This window comes from Anabrus simplex, chromosome 6 (assembly GCF_040414725.1).
Source record: "Anabrus simplex isolate iqAnaSimp1 chromosome 6, ASM4041472v1, whole genome shotgun sequence".
In the NCBI taxonomy this organism is placed as follows: Eukaryota; Metazoa; Arthropoda; class Insecta; order Orthoptera; family Tettigoniidae; genus Anabrus; species Anabrus simplex.
In genome coordinates, this window is record NC_090270.1 from 267,303,732 (window position 1) to 267,323,103 (window position 19,372).

The 19,372-nt window shown below is 34.5% G+C and overlaps 1 protein-coding gene across 1 annotated transcript; it reads left to right on the forward strand.

The window, feature by feature from the left end:
• The first annotated feature begins 955 nt into the window (after positions 1–955).
• LOC136875970 (myb/SANT-like DNA-binding domain-containing protein 3) lies at positions 956–15,796 on the forward strand. The gene is made up of 5 exons (XM_067149584.2): positions 956–971; positions 12,822–13,018; positions 13,104–13,254; positions 13,571–13,692; positions 15,522–15,796. Exons 1-5 carry the CDS (start codon positions 956–958, stop codon positions 15,708–15,710), a joined length of 675 nt encoding a protein of 224 aa, XP_067005685.2. The 3' UTR covers positions 15,711–15,796.
• Positions 15,797–19,372: the final 3,576 nt, after the last annotated feature.

Below are 19,372 nucleotides of genomic sequence, written 5' to 3' on the forward strand. Positions count from 1 at the left end.
AATCCCGGTCAGTAATTAATGAAGATTGTGTCAAGAGGAGATGTCAATAATTACTGTAATAATTCTTGACCAACTTACTGATTTGTTGGAAACGGATTGAAGTATTTGCGTACCCAGGTGTTCAATAGCAACAGCAGTGGGAATCCCTTGCCAGCGCGGAGTGTGGTTCAGCAGCGCAGGACGAGATATAGTCCAACTGACGCCTACTATATTGTGAGAGAAATTATGAACAGTTCAGAAATCACGATGCACCATGGTGGTAACATGCAATTATGGAAATTTTATGTGCATGGCATTTCATTTTTGAGTAACTTTATTCCGGAGCTACCTAGCACTATTTTAATTGGGATTTTAGGTGTCAAAAATTAGTGTTCTTACGCCGATAAGTGCACCAAACATCCCCAAGCAGTAGCTTTCCGCTGGTCAGTCATCATCCAGAGTCTCCTTGCGTTCAGACGTGTTTTTAATTTCGCTCCGTTCTCAAGTACAGTTGTATTGAGTTATGTGTATTCACCATTATATTGGAGATGGAATCAAGTTTTATAAACATAAGCTGAGTTGGTAAAGTGTTTAAAACCACATTAGTGAGTTGATTAACAGGTTAACAGATTTTATAAGTGTTCAATCTACGCAGGGTCGAAATGAAACTTGGAATTGTGCAGTAGTTGCGTCAAATATGACATAGTTTGAATATTTAGCCCGCAGAAGAAGTTAGACATTCTAACATGTATTGTAAGGCGTAGTTGAGTGGAGAATATTTTGCTTGCTACTCTGAGGAGTTAGTTGATGTTTGGAACGTTGAGTGGGGAAGGCACTTTCACTATCTCTAGAGATTTAGGTCGAGGGAGGCCAGACCCTTCCCAGCTGCTTTGTCAATACAAAGGGGAGTGGAGATACCACGAAAGACTTCGCTGCATTAGAAGCAAACGTGAGCTAGAGCATAGTACGATAAATCATGCTTGAGTTACAAGGTATGTGAGCACTGCGTGTGTTGTATATATATTATAAGTGTTTAAAGTTCAGTGTTATAACAAGTTGTTACATTTAATATTATCATCAAGAGAAAACGTGTATAAAAGTGTTAATACGGGTGAAAATTAGTATATAAGCCAATGTTAGATACAAGAAGAATAAATGAATGGTATTAATATGTCTGTCATGAGTCTGTAAAACAACATGGCTGCCTCAAGTCCTGGTGATCTTGAAATGACAGCAATGTGAGTACGAATCTCATATTTCTAATAGAATCTAAAGCTTTTCTTTGATAAAGATATCTTGATGTAAATAAATACGCGAGTGACGGTAGTATAACTAGAAAACCCGAGTACACAGCCAGATAGTTAGGATAAATTCAGTTCATGATCAGTGTAAATATTATTATTATTATTATTATTATTATTATTATTATTATTAGTATTAATACTTCATTTATGCAGATATTTTATTTGTTTAACGCAAACGTAGACACCGTGGTGGATGAGTGATGAAGTGAATTAATGATGAAACCATATATATGATAGTTACTGTCGATAAATTCTGGTTGGGCGACAGTAACACATATACATCCATATATATTTTTTTGTTGCTATGGCAAGTACCATAATTAAACAGTTGGGTGGACAGTGCTAATAATTAATTTTGGTTCAGGTAAAATTGAAGTGCTGTTGAGCAATAGGCATGATATTGGGTGACGGTAATAATGTTTGAGATGTTTGAAGGTCCATAGTTATGATCATATAGTAATACATGATGCTATATGCTAAAGAAAAGTATATAGAACAAAGAGTATGGTGAACATATTCTCTAGTATGACTGGAAATGAAGGTATCCAGCGTGATAGCTGAGATGTAATAGAATTTATGCAGAATGAAGTGGAAATGACTCCGTAAATGAAAATGTAGTGGGAAAATAAACCAGTCAAAGATGATGTATGATTTAGAAGGACCAAATGATACTTATAATATTTTAACTGTGACACAATATCGCTTACTAAGAGAAAAGTTATCGTACGCATTTGAGTGCCATTTTAATATTATGTTGGCAACATTGAACACCCAACTGAGCTGTTGTGAATGCTCGCTAGTAGGAACTACTTTCGTTGGTTACAACAGATTATTATTATTATTATTATTATTATTATTATTATTATTATTATTATTATTATTATTATTATTATTATTATTATTATTATTATTATTATATATTTTTTGCCTCTTATTAGCAATCTTTAGGTGCATTCTTTTTATTGTCTTTACACTGTCAGAGTATTCTATTTGTGTGGGGACCACAATAATGTTGTTCTGGGTTGTGGTCAGGTTTCAGCGAATTAAAAATACTTGGACGCTGAAATAAACCAATAATTTGGTATGAGCATTTGTCAATGTACATTTATGTATATATTAGCATAATTTAGGCATTAGGTTAATGTTTCTGGCTGTGTTATCTCACTTGGTGTATATAGTAGAATAATTTAGAATATATTTTTTTTAAGGGGAGAGTATATTTTCTCCGGATTAATTTAAGGTGACTAGGAAAATGACACTCGCAACTATGAAAAGCAAAGTTTTAGATTCTTATACAGCAACAACCAAGGTCCATTATTTGAGTTACAGGTTACTGAATTCTCAGGTTTAAAATTATTGTTTAGTGTACCTGGAAAGAGAATATTTAAAATTATAAATTCCACATGGGAAGTCAGTAACAGTTTTATTCAGGTCAATGTTATTATTATTATTAATATTATAAAACCTATTATGAGAATTTTATATTTACGCCTTTACACAGTGAATCAGGTATTTCATTGAATTATAATCTGTCCTGGCAAATATTGTTTTATAGATGAAGAAAATTCAGTAAGCACTGTTAATAAATTTTAGAGTCCAATGGTATTAATTATGGTAAATGAATGTTCTAAGGTAACAGACACGAACACATTATGGTTTATCAGGATGGTGGATCAATAGTACTGTAATTCCATGTCAGGTTAAAATATTCTTATTCTTATTCTTATTATGCTTATTATTATGAATATTGGTTCTTATTATTTAATATTTTACCAGTGCAATTCACAGGCTATTTGGGAGTCCTGATGAGTATAATATTAATCATTTGAGACAGTTAATTGTGGATTTAATAATGAATTCAATATTTATATTTTTATATTTTTCTATCCAATTTATCTACGGTTTGGTTATCAACAGTATTGAATTTGGTATGCAATTATCAATATTCTTAAGGATTTATTTAATGATATCCAATATAAAAATATTCATTAAATGAAAATATTATTATTATTATTATTATTATTATTATTATTATTATTATTATTATTATTATTATTATTATTATTGCAATATTATTATTATTTCAATGCGTTGCTAATTCATTTAATATTATGAGATTGGAAGATTTGAGTCTTAATATAAATGGTTTACAATGGTCAGCTAGGTAACTAATTAATTAATAAGTTTGATTGCAATTTCATTAGTAAAATTATTTAATACTTTTTTACAAGTAACTTCTTGTATGTTTGTTAGCAAACTTATTTTATATTTGGGGAGTTATTAATAACATTTCTGGACTATGATTTACGGAGAATTGTCATATTATTTCAGTTATTATTATTATTATTATTATTATTATTATTATTATTATTATTATTATTATTATTATTACTATTATATTACATTTTCATTTTGGTTTTCCAAAACTTTATACACGCATTTGTGGTAGATTGTGGAGACATTTTTGAAATCTTTTAAATAGTTTATAATGCATTTCAGTGATATCAAAATAATTTTATTAATTAATTAGTATCAACATTTTATTTATTTAAATATCTTAGAAGTATTTATTATTATTATTTCGACTGATGGCAAATAGTATTCTGATGATTAACTTGGGTTAGCCACATTAAATTTCATTCACATCGGTATTATTATTATTATTATTATTATTATTATTATTAAATATTCTTATTATTACTCTTATTGTTATTTATTGATTCACATGCTATATAAACGCTACTATCCTAGTAAATGTGCACAGTTACACTGATATCAAGTAATTGGGTGAACAAATATGGAAATTGTTATTTTGATATAAAAATTAATAATTAATTATAAATATTTTTTATTAACAAATGAGGTGGTCATGTGTGTTATTATGAGAATTTTAATTTGTACAGTCTCATAATGTAATGATATGATATTAACAAAATTTTATTTCACGTTTTATAACAATTATTTTCACTTTTCTTTTTTAATTTTTCAATAAAAATTTTATATACATATTTAAATTGAAATCAGTCTGTGTCATAAATTATTATAGTGAGTAGTTTTCCTAATGCACTATCCTTATGCATCCGTATTCGACGACGGGGACTGATCGCGCCTGAGAAGAGGATCTCGCACACCTTCGGTAAGTATTTCTTTTTTTTTTAGGGCAGCCGAGGCAACATTTGACATCCAGTCAACACCGAAGGAGCTCTGCAAGGGTGCAGTATCAAGGCTGATAAGGAAGAAAATTTGAGAAAGGAGAAGAATAAATAATCGATCGGTAGGCGAAGCTTAAACCGAAAGTTGACGCGAGTCATCTAATGAAATAAGATATAGCATATTCAAAGCATATTGATGAAAGGCTAATAGTTAACCAGATTACATTATAAAGTCTGTTACTGAAAGCTATCGTTGAATTTTGGTTTAATAACCTGTTTAAAGAACTATAATTTAGGTACAGGATAAAATATTGGAAGACTGTATCATGATACTATTGGCGGTGTTGAATATGTTTCTGTCACATGCAAACAACGGCCTCAACATGAATAACTAAATCGGACATGGGACTGAACACTGACGGAAGCCGCCCAGTTGATTCTACTAGCCCGTATCTGGATGCTACTGCCAGTTTATGACGCAGCTATTGCCTGGAGCCAGCCCGCAGACCATGGATGACCGAATTGAAATCTAGCCCAGTCCAGTAACATCAGCAGATGAAAGTTAAGTTCAATGTCATGTAATTTATTCAGACTAATCATAAATGTTCAAATATTATATATAGTGCGTAGATATTAGCAATGTGATTTTGTGAGGGTCGTTATTTTATATCTTTGGGATTCGATTCCAAGGAAGTTACCATAATGGATTTTTAACCAAGGGTGTAGGTAATCTTCGAGTGCGTGAATCAATGCCCTTATGTAGGAATGCTTATAGTCAATTATGGAGAGATTTTAAATGATGTTTCGACGATTACCAAAGAAAAGTGACGTACATAATGTGAAATAATCCAGCTGTAATGCAGAAAGAAGATAGATGTTTTCGTAAGATATTAAGACATGGTTATCGCTGTACCGTGATTACATGCGAGTTAAATGTGAACCTATTTTATTCATACATGAATTTCTTTTTCAGAATAGTGTGATTATGTGTATTAGGAAGCGTCTTCTTAATATAAGTCCCTGCCATTGATAAATAAATATTGATACCAACTATATTCTTGAGAATTCAATGATATAGTAACTGAATTTAGATACAAACATGAATCTCGATAGATGTAAGACCTGATAGGATGATGATAATAATCTATTATTAGACGATACCTACATTTAATTTTTAGGATATAATATGGACATATTTGTCCAGCAACATAGTCAAACTGATTGATATTTTTTATGAATCGAATTATATTTAAAATAGCAATTTTCAGTTATAATGTTTGGAACTTTTCTTACACTGCTGACGTTACAATTTAAGAAGACAATCAAAAAGGGATGACAAGATATAAATTTAACGCAAATAAACATAGGCATTGTTGATGGTTAGGAACTTTGATTTTAATTAATGTTAATTTATATGCTTATGAATTTATTTACATTTTTAATTTTCTCGATACTTTAATTCCCTGAATATCCAACGAGATTGTTACATAATATGACTGATAATTACGTTTTATGAAATTATGTAAACTTTTCTTTGTTTTCATGGTGCGCAAAACATATTTATTTAACAGGAAGGTTGATTAAGATCAACCAAAGACAATTCTGAATTATCTTTTGGAAAGGGAAGACGATTAATATAATGGAATGTTATTTCTCCATATTAATTCATCCCAAGCAATTTATAATAATGAATACATCAAGAATTTTTACATTTAAATTATTATTATTGCAATTCATTTTTATATTTATAGTAGATAAGTTTACACTGAATTCTTACATGAATATTTCTTGGTTGACTGAATTAGGACGATGATTTTTCATTGATGTTTACGGATGGATGGTACTGCTGGTAAATTATACGAAAGGAAATGCGGGTTCCCAGTTGATCTCACGATAAAAATATACTTTACTGATGCATGTTAATTATCCCTGAGAGGTGTCGCGTGGCAGTTCGGAGAAGATTTCGACGATTATAGGGAACCGTGGAATGGAGATAATTGCTTTAATCGGAACTTATATTTGCGAAATGAATTGTTTATCCACCGATTAATGGAAACAAATGTAGCAGCCGACACTTAGCAACATTTTTTAAATGCATTGATCCATTCACTTGAATCCAAGACGTGATATAGACGGGAAAGGTGAGATAGCCGGGGCATTAGATTGGTCGCCCGGTATGGCGCAAGAAAGAGGTTTTCTCAAGGATGGTGCAATACGGATGAGAAAATTAAATACCAGATTACACAAAATAATATGCAAATTGAGAAGTAGGATGGGGGTACTGAATTCAGAAAAAAATATTTTACGGAATTTAAACTTGACCATGAAGCAAACCAAATTGAAAAGCATGATCAAATTGGTCATTTAGGAACTTTATTCCTGTTAGAACGAATTTAATTTTCTTCTTCTTTCGTCATCCCTTTACCCTCCAGGGTCGGTTTTTCCCTCGGACACAGCGAGCGATCCCACCTCTACCGCCTCAAGGGTATTGTCCTGGAGCACCAGACTTTGGGTCGGGGATACAGCTAGGGAGGATGACCAGTTCTTCGCCCAGGCAGCCTCACCTGCTATGCTGAATAGTGACCTTGTGGAGGGATGGGAAGATTGGAAAGGACAGGCAGGGAGTAAGGAAGCGGCCGTGGCCTTAAGTTAGGTAGTATCGTGGCATTTGCGTGGAGGAGAAATGGGAAACCACGGAAAACCACTTCGAGGATAGCTGAGGTGAGAATTAAACCCACCTCTACTCAGTTGACCTTCCGAGGCTGAGTGGACCCCGTTCCAGCCCTCGTACCACTTTTCAAATTTCGTGTCAGGGCCGGGAATCTAACCCGGACCTGCGAGGGGGTGACAGCTAATCACACTAACCACTACACCACAGAAGCGAACAAAAATTTAATTTTACGGGAAGAAAAAAGAGAAATACGGTGAAACGACCCTAAATATTTGCGTAACGAGCATAACATCGCTCACCAAACAGCGGCTTCAGTACGAATGTCAAAATATCGGATGTGCGGAGGAAATATTGGATCGCTCATAATTGGTGAAAGGACGATTAAATCCAAAGTTATTTATGCCGCGATCCCGATCCGCTTATCGGATGCTCTGAGGCACAATTAAAGTAATCGGTAAGAAGTGACAAACTCGCTATCAGATTCCTCTGCTTCTTTCGTGAATTACTTATTTCGTTTAAGCATATTGTATGAAATACGTTGTAGAAAATAAGTCAAACAATTGCTCTTGGTCTATCCTTGATCACATATCTGTTTGCTGCATTCTGAAATTACTAGTTTTAATGAATTTTTGAAGATTTTCGTATTCGAACGTGTTGCAATGAGCGGGCGAGACAGATCAGTAAAGAGACCTCCAGCGGCACTTGCCGGAAGTATCTCGAGGACGAGTCTAGTATTTCCCGGCCTTGTGTATCTCGTAGGCAACGCTCTAGCACAGAACATAGTCAGTGATTCGGTCCTTTGCTTGTTAAACATCGCATGATATCTGTCACATAGCCCACCACAGCGTTTGCACACACATTCTTGTCCTTTGGGAATGGAAACCTACTTTCTGGCATAATAGGTGATGAAATCCATGTACTGCAAACCGAGTCGTCACATGTCTGAGATCGTAGTTTGGTTGTTTCCAATCTTGTATGATCATGGCGTCGGTGGCATAGAACTCTTCCCAGATTTCTTCTCTCTCTGATGCAAGTTCCATCATGGTATATTTGTACGCGGGTGTGGCTGGAAGTAGAAATTTTAGCCTTATTTCCTCTAAGTGGAATAGTTTCTTTGCCAATACGTAAACCAAGTGAGATGAAGTGTACTTGGAGACACATAAAGCTTTCTTCAGAAGTGATGCTTTAAATTTTTCTCTGCTCGACAGTTGAGCTATAGTTAGGTATGGCCAGATGTTTTCTCTCCCGTAGGTGATGACTACTGAATGCACTAGTACGAAATACGCAAAGTCAAACCTACAGCAAATACAGTAGAGACAATACGCGACACTTACGGATTTAGCTTTGTTAAAATGGGAGACAATTCGTCGGTGGCGCTCCTAGTGACTTGACCTGAAAAGTCGGGCCAAATTCGAATATCAATGGAATGCATATACGAAAATGGATAAATAAATTACGTCTAGAAAGAAAGTGTTATTGAGATATTAACTTCAAAGTTGCTAAAGCAATGCTGGATAAATGAATGACCTTTCTTTTATGCATTACTTTTTTTGCTTTAGCATTCCTGCCTGAACACTTACAGTTAGATTTGTATTTTTGCTCATTTTATCATCACATTAACACACTTATCAATAAAAATATCGGCACATTCCTTACACACAGGATGCAATGATCAATCAATCACAATTCAATCAAACAATCACTGCTGATCTGCATTTAGGGCAGTCTCCCAGGTGGCAGGTTTCCTATCTGTTGTTTTCTTAGCCTTTTCTTAAATGATTGCAAAGAAATTGGATATTTATTGAACATGTCCCTTGGTTAGTTATTCCAATCCCTAACTCCCCTTCCTATAAACGAATTTTTGCCCCAATTTGTCCTCTTAAATTCCAACTTTATCTTCATATTGTGATATTTCCTACTTTTAAAGACACCATCCAAACTTATTCGTCTACTGATGTCCTCCCACGCCATCTCTCCACTGACAGCTCGGAACATACCACTTATAAAGATAATTTAAAAGTCACCACCTTATCAATACACAGATTTATTTACTTCAAAATTGGTAAATTAGGTCAAGACCAGTTTCGATCCCTAAGGGATCATCTTCAGTTGACATGCATATAAAAAAAGATATTTACAAAAACATCACATGTAAAATATTAATCTTTTAGTTAATTCAATGGAGTCAATTTTTTTTTTGTATTTAGAATGTTGGTGGGTACATCTTAGTTTGAAAAGATGTGTGTGAGATTTATAGGCTCACTATGTCTAAATTATTGCATATATAGGTCCTATACTTCTTTACATACAGTGTCAAAATTATTACATTCAATATAATTTATCTATTTGATGAAAACACTGACAAATTGCTTACTGGAATGGTGAAGTGTGTACATTTTTTAGTTTAAAAGTACATGTTGTTTTTTACATGTTGTCGTATTACAATTTATATTACAAAGTATAGAATAAAATTATTCTTGCATTTGTGCACATTGATAATAGTGAGACTATTGTAGGATCTTCAAAAAATATACCTTTGTTTGAGGTATGTCACTGTATATCTGCTTTTTTGAAATGTCAATAGCCTAATTACGTTCTTATATATAAGTTATGAAATTACACTTTTTATAGTTCGGTTAATTGGAAGAAACATAGAATAACCTTGTTAATTTAGATTCTTCATGACTAAAATACTGGTATATAGTACATTATTAAAATAGATCCTTAATACTAAAATACAAGTATGTGGTACCTTCTGTACTTGTTTTATATATTAAAATGGGGTTTACATTTATTAACATTAGTTCTATGGTTTGTTACCATTTGTAAAGTTGTGGTCTAATATGAAGGCCAGTTGGAAATGTTTAAAGTTAGTCTGATGGGAAAGGGTTCAATCTCTTGTATATATTGTTTATTTTTGCCGCTTGTTAGGTACAAGCATGGGATGATCTAGTTAAAATGAACTCTTCATAACTAAAATATTGGTATATGGTATATGCTATATGTGCACATTTTTCAAACGTATAACTGATCAGTTAGAAATGTGTGAAATGTTTACATAAATAGGACCGAATACATATTTTTACTATGTTGCTTTGCCTCTTTTTACAAGTGAATTACGTGTTGTAGTATAGTATTTGTTGCAATTTTGTAAGCTGCTACTATTGTTGGAGTTATCTTGAGATTCTCTATGTCGTTAAGAAAACATTTTCCTTCTTTTCGCGTGTCGTTGCTAGTTGAATGGGTGACTATTGTGAAATGGAGTGCGTTTGAAATGTCGTGCGTCTTGGTAAAGTTGCACGTTTGTTGTGGCGTGGAGGCTTCTATGTGTTGTAAAATAATGTATCTGCAAGCAGAAATAATAAGTGTATAATATGATGTGTTGTAGAGATGTGGAAAGTAAGTTATATGTCGTATCACTTATGTTAAATGTTGAGACCGTGTATTATGCGTGGCTGCCTGTCAGGATCTGTTTCGTGTTATTCTGGGGCTGTAATTTGCGGCGGCGGAGGGGAGGTTTGAAGGGATGGGTGGAGCGCTTGTGATGGGAGTGGGGTTGGAGGAGGGGAGATCTTGGAGCGGTTTATTTGTATGTGTGGATTGTTGTTTGTTGATTCTTTTCAAATAATAATCTGCTAGGAGGGGAATAACGGCGTGGAAAAGAATATTGTTTTTGTCTGTATTTTCGTTCAAGTTAAAATCTGGGTTGATGTATTTATCTAGGTTTATGAAGAATTCTTCTAGTATACTGAGCAAGGGGCTTTTTGGATTAGTATTAAGGATTTGCATGTCGTTATTGATACTTGTAAATTTGTGCTTTTGATCATTAATGTGCTGTCCCATAGCTGAAAAATGTCTATGTTTGATAGCATTTACGTGTTCATTATATCGTATTGAAAAACTTCTTCCAGTAAGCCCTACATAGCTGGCTCGGCAGTCACTGCATTTTAGGCGGTAGACACCTGAATGGTTGTATTTTTTTATGTTGTTAACTGTTTTGGAATTGTATAGTATGTTAGTGTTGTTGCGTGTGGTTTTGTAGACTATTTTTAGGCCTTGTTTTTAAAAAATGTTTGTTATAGAGTGTATATGGTTACTGTTGTAAGTAAATAATGCGTATTCTTTTTTATCTTTGACGGTTCTAGTTAACTTAGTTTTTGGTTGGTTTTTTTATTTTGTTAATGATCCGGTTTATCATTTCTCTTTTATATCCGTTTTGTTTGGCTATTTCGTGGATTAGGTTCAATTCTTTGTTTAAATCTTTTTTCGTAAGTGGAATATTATATGCGACTTTCTTGTGGGTGTATGGGTTGGTGGAATCTATTTTTATTGTGTTCGATGTATGGGTAGGTTTCCTGTATATGTTGTAAGTTAAATGGTTGTTATGACTGGTTATGGATATATCTAAGTAGTTAATAGTGTTATTGTTTTCAGTTTCCATAGTTAATTTTATGTGAGGATCTGTTTTATTTAGTTGTTCTAAGATTGTATTTTCATTGGTATGTCTATTATCCATTACAATAAATACATCGTCAACAAATCTGCACCAAAGGATAATGTTTTCTACTTTTTGGATTTTTGATGCTCTAGGTAGTCCATGTATATTTCAGCGATTATGCCTGCTATTGGTGATCCCATGGGTAATCCTTTTTGATGGTATATGGTATCATGAAATTTGAAGTAATTGTTATTGATGGCAAAGTGTAATAATTTTATAAATTCATTTATTTCTAACTTGCTTAGTTTGCTATAGTTGTTAAGATTGGATTTATGATTGTTATGGTTTTTTGTGTAGGTATATTAGGATACATGTTTGTTATGTCATATGTTGCTAGTTTGTGGTATTGTTCTATTTTTATATTTTTGGTAAAATTGCAAAATTCTATTGAGTTTTTTGTGGTTTTATTTGCCTGAAAAGCGTAATGTTTTTGAGGAATTTTTGTATGAATTTTGACAGTTTATAGGTGGGACTTGGTCTATAGTTTATTATGGGTCTCATGGGAATATTGTCTTTATGGATTTTTGGATAAGCTTTTAGCAGTAGGTATTCCTGGGTTCATTGTGATCAATTGTGTAGTTTCTTGTTCATTTACAAGGAAGTTAGTGTTTTTCAGCAGAGTTTTTAAGTTCTTTTGGATACTGTTGGTTGGATCTTTGGTCTTGGAGACAAGTTTTTGTTTTTGTTATATATTCCTCTTTATCCATAATAACTGTTGTGTTTCCTTTTTCTGCTTTAGTTATTAGTAAGTTATTTTTCTGGATTTTGTTTTTAAGTTCTTTAATTTGTGTTTGGTCTATGATATCTTGTTTGTTAGTTTCTTGGTTGATTCTATTAAGGCCGGTTGTATAAACATAGTTGATCCGAGATCAGAAAATGATCCTATCCAAGCTGCTCGTTGTGTTGTATAACATTGATCTCGGATCTCATGATCCGGATCAACTTTGATCTGTCATCGTAGAATTTCGCTTGGCAACGTCGTAAACAGCGTGGGAAATTCGTACTAACCAGGAGTATGTTGGTAGTAAAGTCACGTTATTTCATGTTTTTAATCTCTGTGACGTAGTGTCAATCTTGGTGTCAATCAGATCTCAAACACCGATTGAAAAATAGACATGAACACTCATTCTCTTTGGACATGAACTTGGATTTCAATGAGCGAAGAAATCGAGCGCCGAATTTTACAGCGTACGAAAAGGAGTTGTTGATTGATTGAGTTGTTACTAAATATAAGAATACGATTGAAAATAAAAAGACTGATGCTGTAAGTACGAAAGAGAAGGAAAACGCCTGGAACGCACTAGCTACAGACTTCAATTCCCACGCAAATTTGGCACGACGGGATTGGAAAACATTGCAGTTATGTTACAAGAATGTAAAACGACGAACGAAGAAGTCGGCTGCAGACGATAAAGTAAGTAAAGAAATACATATTTGCGTATTAATCACTAGTTGATACTTCGGAGTATCGTACTTAACCAAATGTACATTCTTACTAGGTCAGCATTCATAAAACAGGCGGAGGTCCATTCGTACAACCTACGGTGGATGAAGCTGGACGGAAGCTCGTAGCAGCATTAAAACCCCAATTGCTTCCACTAGCCTGCGAGTCCAATTGCGATGCGAACTTCCACCAAGAAGTTATTTTTGGTAAGTTAACCTTGAAATCCTGATATAAATAATTAGGAATACCGGTACAGAATGTTCGAAGTGTAGACTCATACAGAGCTACGCTTTTCACAAGCATAAGGCATTGTAAATTAATTACCGATACACAGGACTATGTCTGATGTTAGTTTGTTTTTCGTTCTGGTAAATATTGCGATAAGCCCTTTCCCTTAATTAATCGGTCATCAGTAACTCTAATAAAAATTATAAACTACCCCTTGTTGACGAATGACAGGTTAACTAAATACAGTGCACATTTACTATGGAAGTACATAATGTCTAAAATTTTATTATTTAGATGTACGTGAATGTGATGTGGAGGATCCTGCACTTGCAATGGAAACTGCAGTGAACGAATCACAATCTCAATCCGTTGCTTTCGCGGAGGAAATAGCTGTCAGTGGGGTTTCTTACAACATGGTAATGTATCAAGTTACGTGACCACTGTATGTTGCAAAAAACTTAAGGGTGTTAATTCAGATAGATATTACATATAATGGCCGGTTTCTGGTACACTACATTTCTCTATGAGTTACCTAAATGTGCTTGTAACTAACTGCGCTGTTAACTTTAGTGTGTTTCTGGAAACTTAAATCCATATTAATAAGCCCTGGTAATGAACAGTACAGATATCGTCATGTTTAGTATTTCTCGTCCTCCAATAGATGTATCTACGCAAATGTTTTTAGGGTAATTTTGGTAATATCTAGTTACTTTTACTAGCAGAAGTTTCCTATAATGAGAACTGGTTGGCAAATATGTACACAGTCATTTCAATCAATCTGATTCAGCATGTAATAATCTCTCATAATAAGAATATATTTGATCTAATAACGCAAAAACTAGTTATACTTCCCCTTCTTTCTAATTCACAGTACGCATATATAGTCTTAAATTTCACCTAGATGCGTTGCCGTCACTAAAATTATAGAAATACACCGTGATTACCAAACAGATCACTTTTCTCTGATCCAGAACACAAGTGTAAACAATAATAGTATAAATGAAAAAAGTGCATGTAATTTCACCTGATCAGATGCCAAACTCTTCAAGAATTCCATTTCTTGTGGGCTTTCACGGCACAACTTGAACGATACGAAAGCGTTACAAACTGCAATCTCCAATAGCCAAAAGAAAATAGATACCGGTACCACTACATTTTTCATTAGTATTTCCGTAATGTACCCTTCGAACTGAGGATTTGTATTTCTTATAACAGCAACGGACTAGTCACTTGAGAAGTTTTACTTACACTGACCACGCAACATGCATTGACAAAAATACTCTCGCAACTGCTGAGGTTAAGTCCATAGATAAGAAGCTAACATAAACTACAGCTCCCTGCGAGGTTTTTAATTAAAGAAGTCCAGATGTTTTATGTTTATTGGGAGTCTATCAGACCTCACGTCACTGGTTAAAAGATATAATAACATTAAAAAAGCAACAAAAATCGGTAGATTATTTATTATTCAGCAGGCTTATAGTAAGTACACACCGGTACCTAAGAGATCATTTAGTACAAATGTAAATGCTAATGGTAAATACTCCCTAATTTCAGATTGGGTGTTCACGAACTGTTGGCGAGACTCGTGGTAAAAGCCTGATGAAAGAAATTTTTAAAATTATAGTTGCACTGAAAGATAAATTTGAGCCTGGTGAAAATCCGTTTGATTTGAGTTCCATTTTATTTGACGATTCATTTCCCGTGTTCGAATATTTATCTACAGTAGGAGCGTCATGCTCCGAGGTGATTGTAATCGAAACAGCTGGGACAGATGACACCATACAGGTGGAATCAGTTACTAAGCCAGTGATAACGTGGAAGTAAACCTACGGACCGAAATATCGTAAACTCTAGCACACCCAAGCACGTTAAAACTAGATCGAATGAGTGTAAATATAGTATAGTCAGTTCATTATCACTAATGTTTACGAAACTAATTTGCTGGGATCAGTTCTAGCACAGAGGTATCTACAGCACTAGCTGCAGTTACCAGTCTTTGCGCAGATAACTGTGAATAAGCCGATAACTGTTGTTTCGGAAACTCATTTTAAATGTATCACCATGTTCGGTCACTGATAACTACTCATCTATAGATAACTGTCATTCCAGAAACCGGCCATAAATCAAATATACTTTTCACACGCTTAACTGTTCCTTATTACTATTCGACTAGCTTTTACAGCACGGCCGTTCTTCTTCATTATCATCACATTCTCGTATTTCAATTCTGACTGACTGATTTTAGGAACAAGTACCAGATACAGATGTCAGTCCTGGCCCCACCAGCCGAACTTCACCTCCTAAAAAGAGAAGAGCTGAAGCTGAGGGAAGTTTAAGGGATAACTTCTACAAGAGAAGACTGGAATGTCTAGAGGCAGAACACGCTAAAAAAAATGGAAAATCTCAAACTAGACCAGGAAATTCAAAAATATGAGCTAGCGGCGGCTAAAGCCAAAGCAAATGAGCATTCTTGTTAATACAAATGTACAGTCTTGTTAGTATTTAGAAATATTAAAAACATACCTGAACACGTTGTTAATTATTTCATTCCTAACAGCAGTATTTCCTCCATTCATCCCAGCTTCCTAGAAGACAGGAAGTTCCTCGAAAACCCTTCTTCCTGCAAAAATATCTCCTTCTACTTCAGGTTCACCATCTATGGAATCTAAGGCCATGTTATGTAGGACAAACGTTGCCACTATAATAGGAGGAACCCGAAGTAATTTCACTCGAAGACCCATCTTCAAGCAGGGAAATCGTCTTTTAACTAGCCCGAAAGTTCTTTCAATTGTGGATCGCGATCTCTTATGAGCTCTGTTATATGCCATCTCTGCAGGTGTCGCTTCGTGTAATACTGGAGTGAGAAGGTATTCGCAGCAACGGTAGGCACTGTCTCCGAGAAGAAATCCTTTGGGCATTTCCCCCGCCTCAAACCGAGCATGAATTCTAGAGTTATCGAATATATTACTGCCATGTGCAGATCCAGGCCACCTTGCTACTATGTCTAGACAATGCAGATTAGCATCACATATAACCTGTACATTCAAGGAGAACCATCCGTGCCTGTTCCTGAACACTTCGGCGTTGTTACCCCCTGGCGATATGATAGGCACATGTGTACATTCTATAGCACCAAGGATTCCTGGAAAATGAGCTATGTCATAGAAATTACGCATGATTCTCCTTGCTTCTCTCTGGTCAGTCGGCATATTGATAAATTGAGGTCTCCACGCAGCAATTTCTCGCGTTACTTTATGGGTGACTCGACAAACCGTAGCTTTATCAATTTTGAATAAATCACTAACTACGATTTGAAAATTCCCTGTCGCGTAAAATCGCAGAGTCAATAGAATCTGGAACATTGGAGTAAGTGGCTGGTTTTTATTCGTTCGTCTCGTTAGAGAGTCTCAAAGTCTACCTTCAATAACCTCAACAGTGTGTTTGGTTAGACGGAATCTCATCTTAAAAGCTGGGTTTCCTCTTTCTTGGAATACTCTGAGAGACCGCCGAAATTCCCCATTATCGTCATCTGAAGAAAAATCGGAGAAGTCAGACATCTGTAATTCAAAGACAGAATCGCGATAAAAATCCCTTCTTCAGATTAAATACCGGTAAAATGCAGAACATCTTTTTTTTTTCTTACCATGATTATTGTTACGGCACTATTTTGCACTACAAAAGCCCTCTTCTTTTCACGTTGATAAATGCAGCCTACAATACCGGTACAAGAACACTACCGGTACTTGATCCGGATCACAAGGCTTGATCCAAGGAAATCGTTGGATCAATTTTGATTCGTGATTAAGGAAAAATGATCTCGGATCAACGTTTATACAACACAAATTTGAGGATCAACGTGATCTAGAATCAGTTTTACGCCTTGATCTAGGATCAACTGTTTTATACAATCGGGCCTTAATGTATTGTGGTAATGTGTTTCCGATTTCATATCTGATTTTGTTTTGTTGTTCTTGAGGTATTTTGTTTATGGCATTTTCGGTTTCAGTAATGATAGTAGTCATGTTTTGAAATATTGAGTTATTTTTCTAATTATGTGTAGGTCCCTTGTTCAGTATAGTAGATTCTACTTCATTGAACACTGTATTAGTTAGATTTTTGACTGGTGGATGAAATTCATGTTGGTTGTTTTCGATGGATGTAGCCATATGTTGTCCATTTTGTGTATAGTTGCGTGTATGTTGAATTTGTGATTGTTTTAATGCGTTAAGTTTCCTATTTAGGGTGTTTTGTTTCTGTATAGCTATGTTTGCTATCTTTTCATTAGTTATTTGTTGAAAATTGTTCCAGTATGTATGTGGTAATTCATGTGAGGCTTTTAGGTGTGTTAAATACATTTGTATGTTAAGGTGTTGTTTCTTTTTGTACATGAATTTGATCTCCTCTTTAAGCCATATTCGGTTTGTCTTATTTTGTGTGTTTCGGGTTTGATAGGTACTTCTATGTTTGTTGTTGTATTTTCTAAGAAATTTTGGAATTAAATTATTTTGTAGACATTGTTTTAGAAAAGTGATGTTCTTGTCAACGTTAGTGATCTTAATTTTCAGATTTTGATATCTGTATGCTGTTCTTTTTGCCTGGTTGGCTGTTCTATTATAATCTATTTTGACACTGTATGTAAAGAAGTATAGGACCTATATATGCAATAATTTAGACATAGTGAGCGTATAAATCTCACACACGTTTTCAAACTAAGATGTACCCACCAACATTCTAAATACAAAATTTTTTTTTGACTCAATTGAATTAACTAAAAGATTAATATTTTACATGTGATGTTTTTGTAAATATCTTTTTTTATATGCATGTCAACTGAAGATGATCCCTTAAGGATCGAAACTGGTCTTGACCTAATTTACCAATTTTGAAGTAAATAAATCTGTATATTGATAAGGTGGTGACTTTTAAATTATCTTTATACTGTGATACCAATCAATACGGAAATTAAGCTAATAGATTATAACATACCACTTAGTTGAGCAGCTCGTCTCCTTTCTACCAAGTCTTCCCAGCCCAAACTTTGCAACATTTTTGTAACGCTACTCTTTTGTCGCAAATTGCCCAGAACAAATCGAGCTGCTTTTCTTTGGATTTTTTCTAGTTTCTGAATCAAGTAATCCTGGTAAGGGTCCCATACACTGGAACCATACTCAAGTTGAGATCTCACCAGAGACAAATATGCTCTCTCCTTTACATCCTTACTACAACCCTTAAATACTCTCATAACCATGTGCAGAGATCTGTACCCTTTATTTACAATCATATTTATGTGATTACCCCAATGAAGATCTTTCCTTATATTTATACCTAGGTATTTACAATGATCCCCAAAGGGAACTTTCACCCCATCAATGCAGTAATTAAAACTGAGAGGACTTTTCCTATTTGTGAAACTCACAACCTGATTTTTATCCCCATTTATCATCATACCATTGCCTACTGTCCATCTCACAACATTATCGAAGTCATTTTGCAGTTGCTCACAATCTTGTAACTGATTTATTACTCTGTACAGAATAACATCATCTGCAAAAAGCCTTATCTCTGATTCCACTTCTTTGCACATATCATTGATATATATATAAGAAAACATAAAGGTCTAATAATACTGCCTTGAGGAATTCCACTCTTAATTTTTACAGGGACAGATAAAGCTTCACCTACTCTAATTCTCTGAGTTCTGTTTTCTAGAAACAGAGCCAACCATTCAGTCACTCTTTTGTCAAGTCCAATTGCACTCAATTTTGCCAGTAGTTTCCCAAGATCTACCCTATCAAATGCCTTAGATAAGTCAATCGCAATACAGTCTAACTGACCTCCTTAATCCAGGATATCTGCTATATCTTGCTGGAATCCTACAAGTTGGGCTTAAGTGGAATAACCTTTCCTAAACCCAAACTGCCTTCCGTCAAACCAATTCTTAATTTTGCAAACATGTCTTATATAATCAGAAAGAATATTTTCCTGAAGCTTACATACAATGCATGTCAAACTGACTGGCCTGGAATTTTCAGCTTTATGCCTATCACCCTTTCCTTTATATACAGGGGCTACTATAGCAACTCTCCATTCATTTGG

Coding starts and splice junctions, on each gene's coding strand:
- LOC136875970 (XM_067149584.2), top strand. Junction 13,019..13,103: donor AGTCGGCTGCAGACGATAAA/GTAAGTAAAGAA, acceptor CATTCTTACTAG/GTCAGCATTCATAAAACAGG. Junction 13,255..13,570: donor CCACCAAGAAGTTATTTTTG/GTAAGTTAACCT, acceptor TTTATTATTTAG/ATGTACGTGAATGTGATGTG.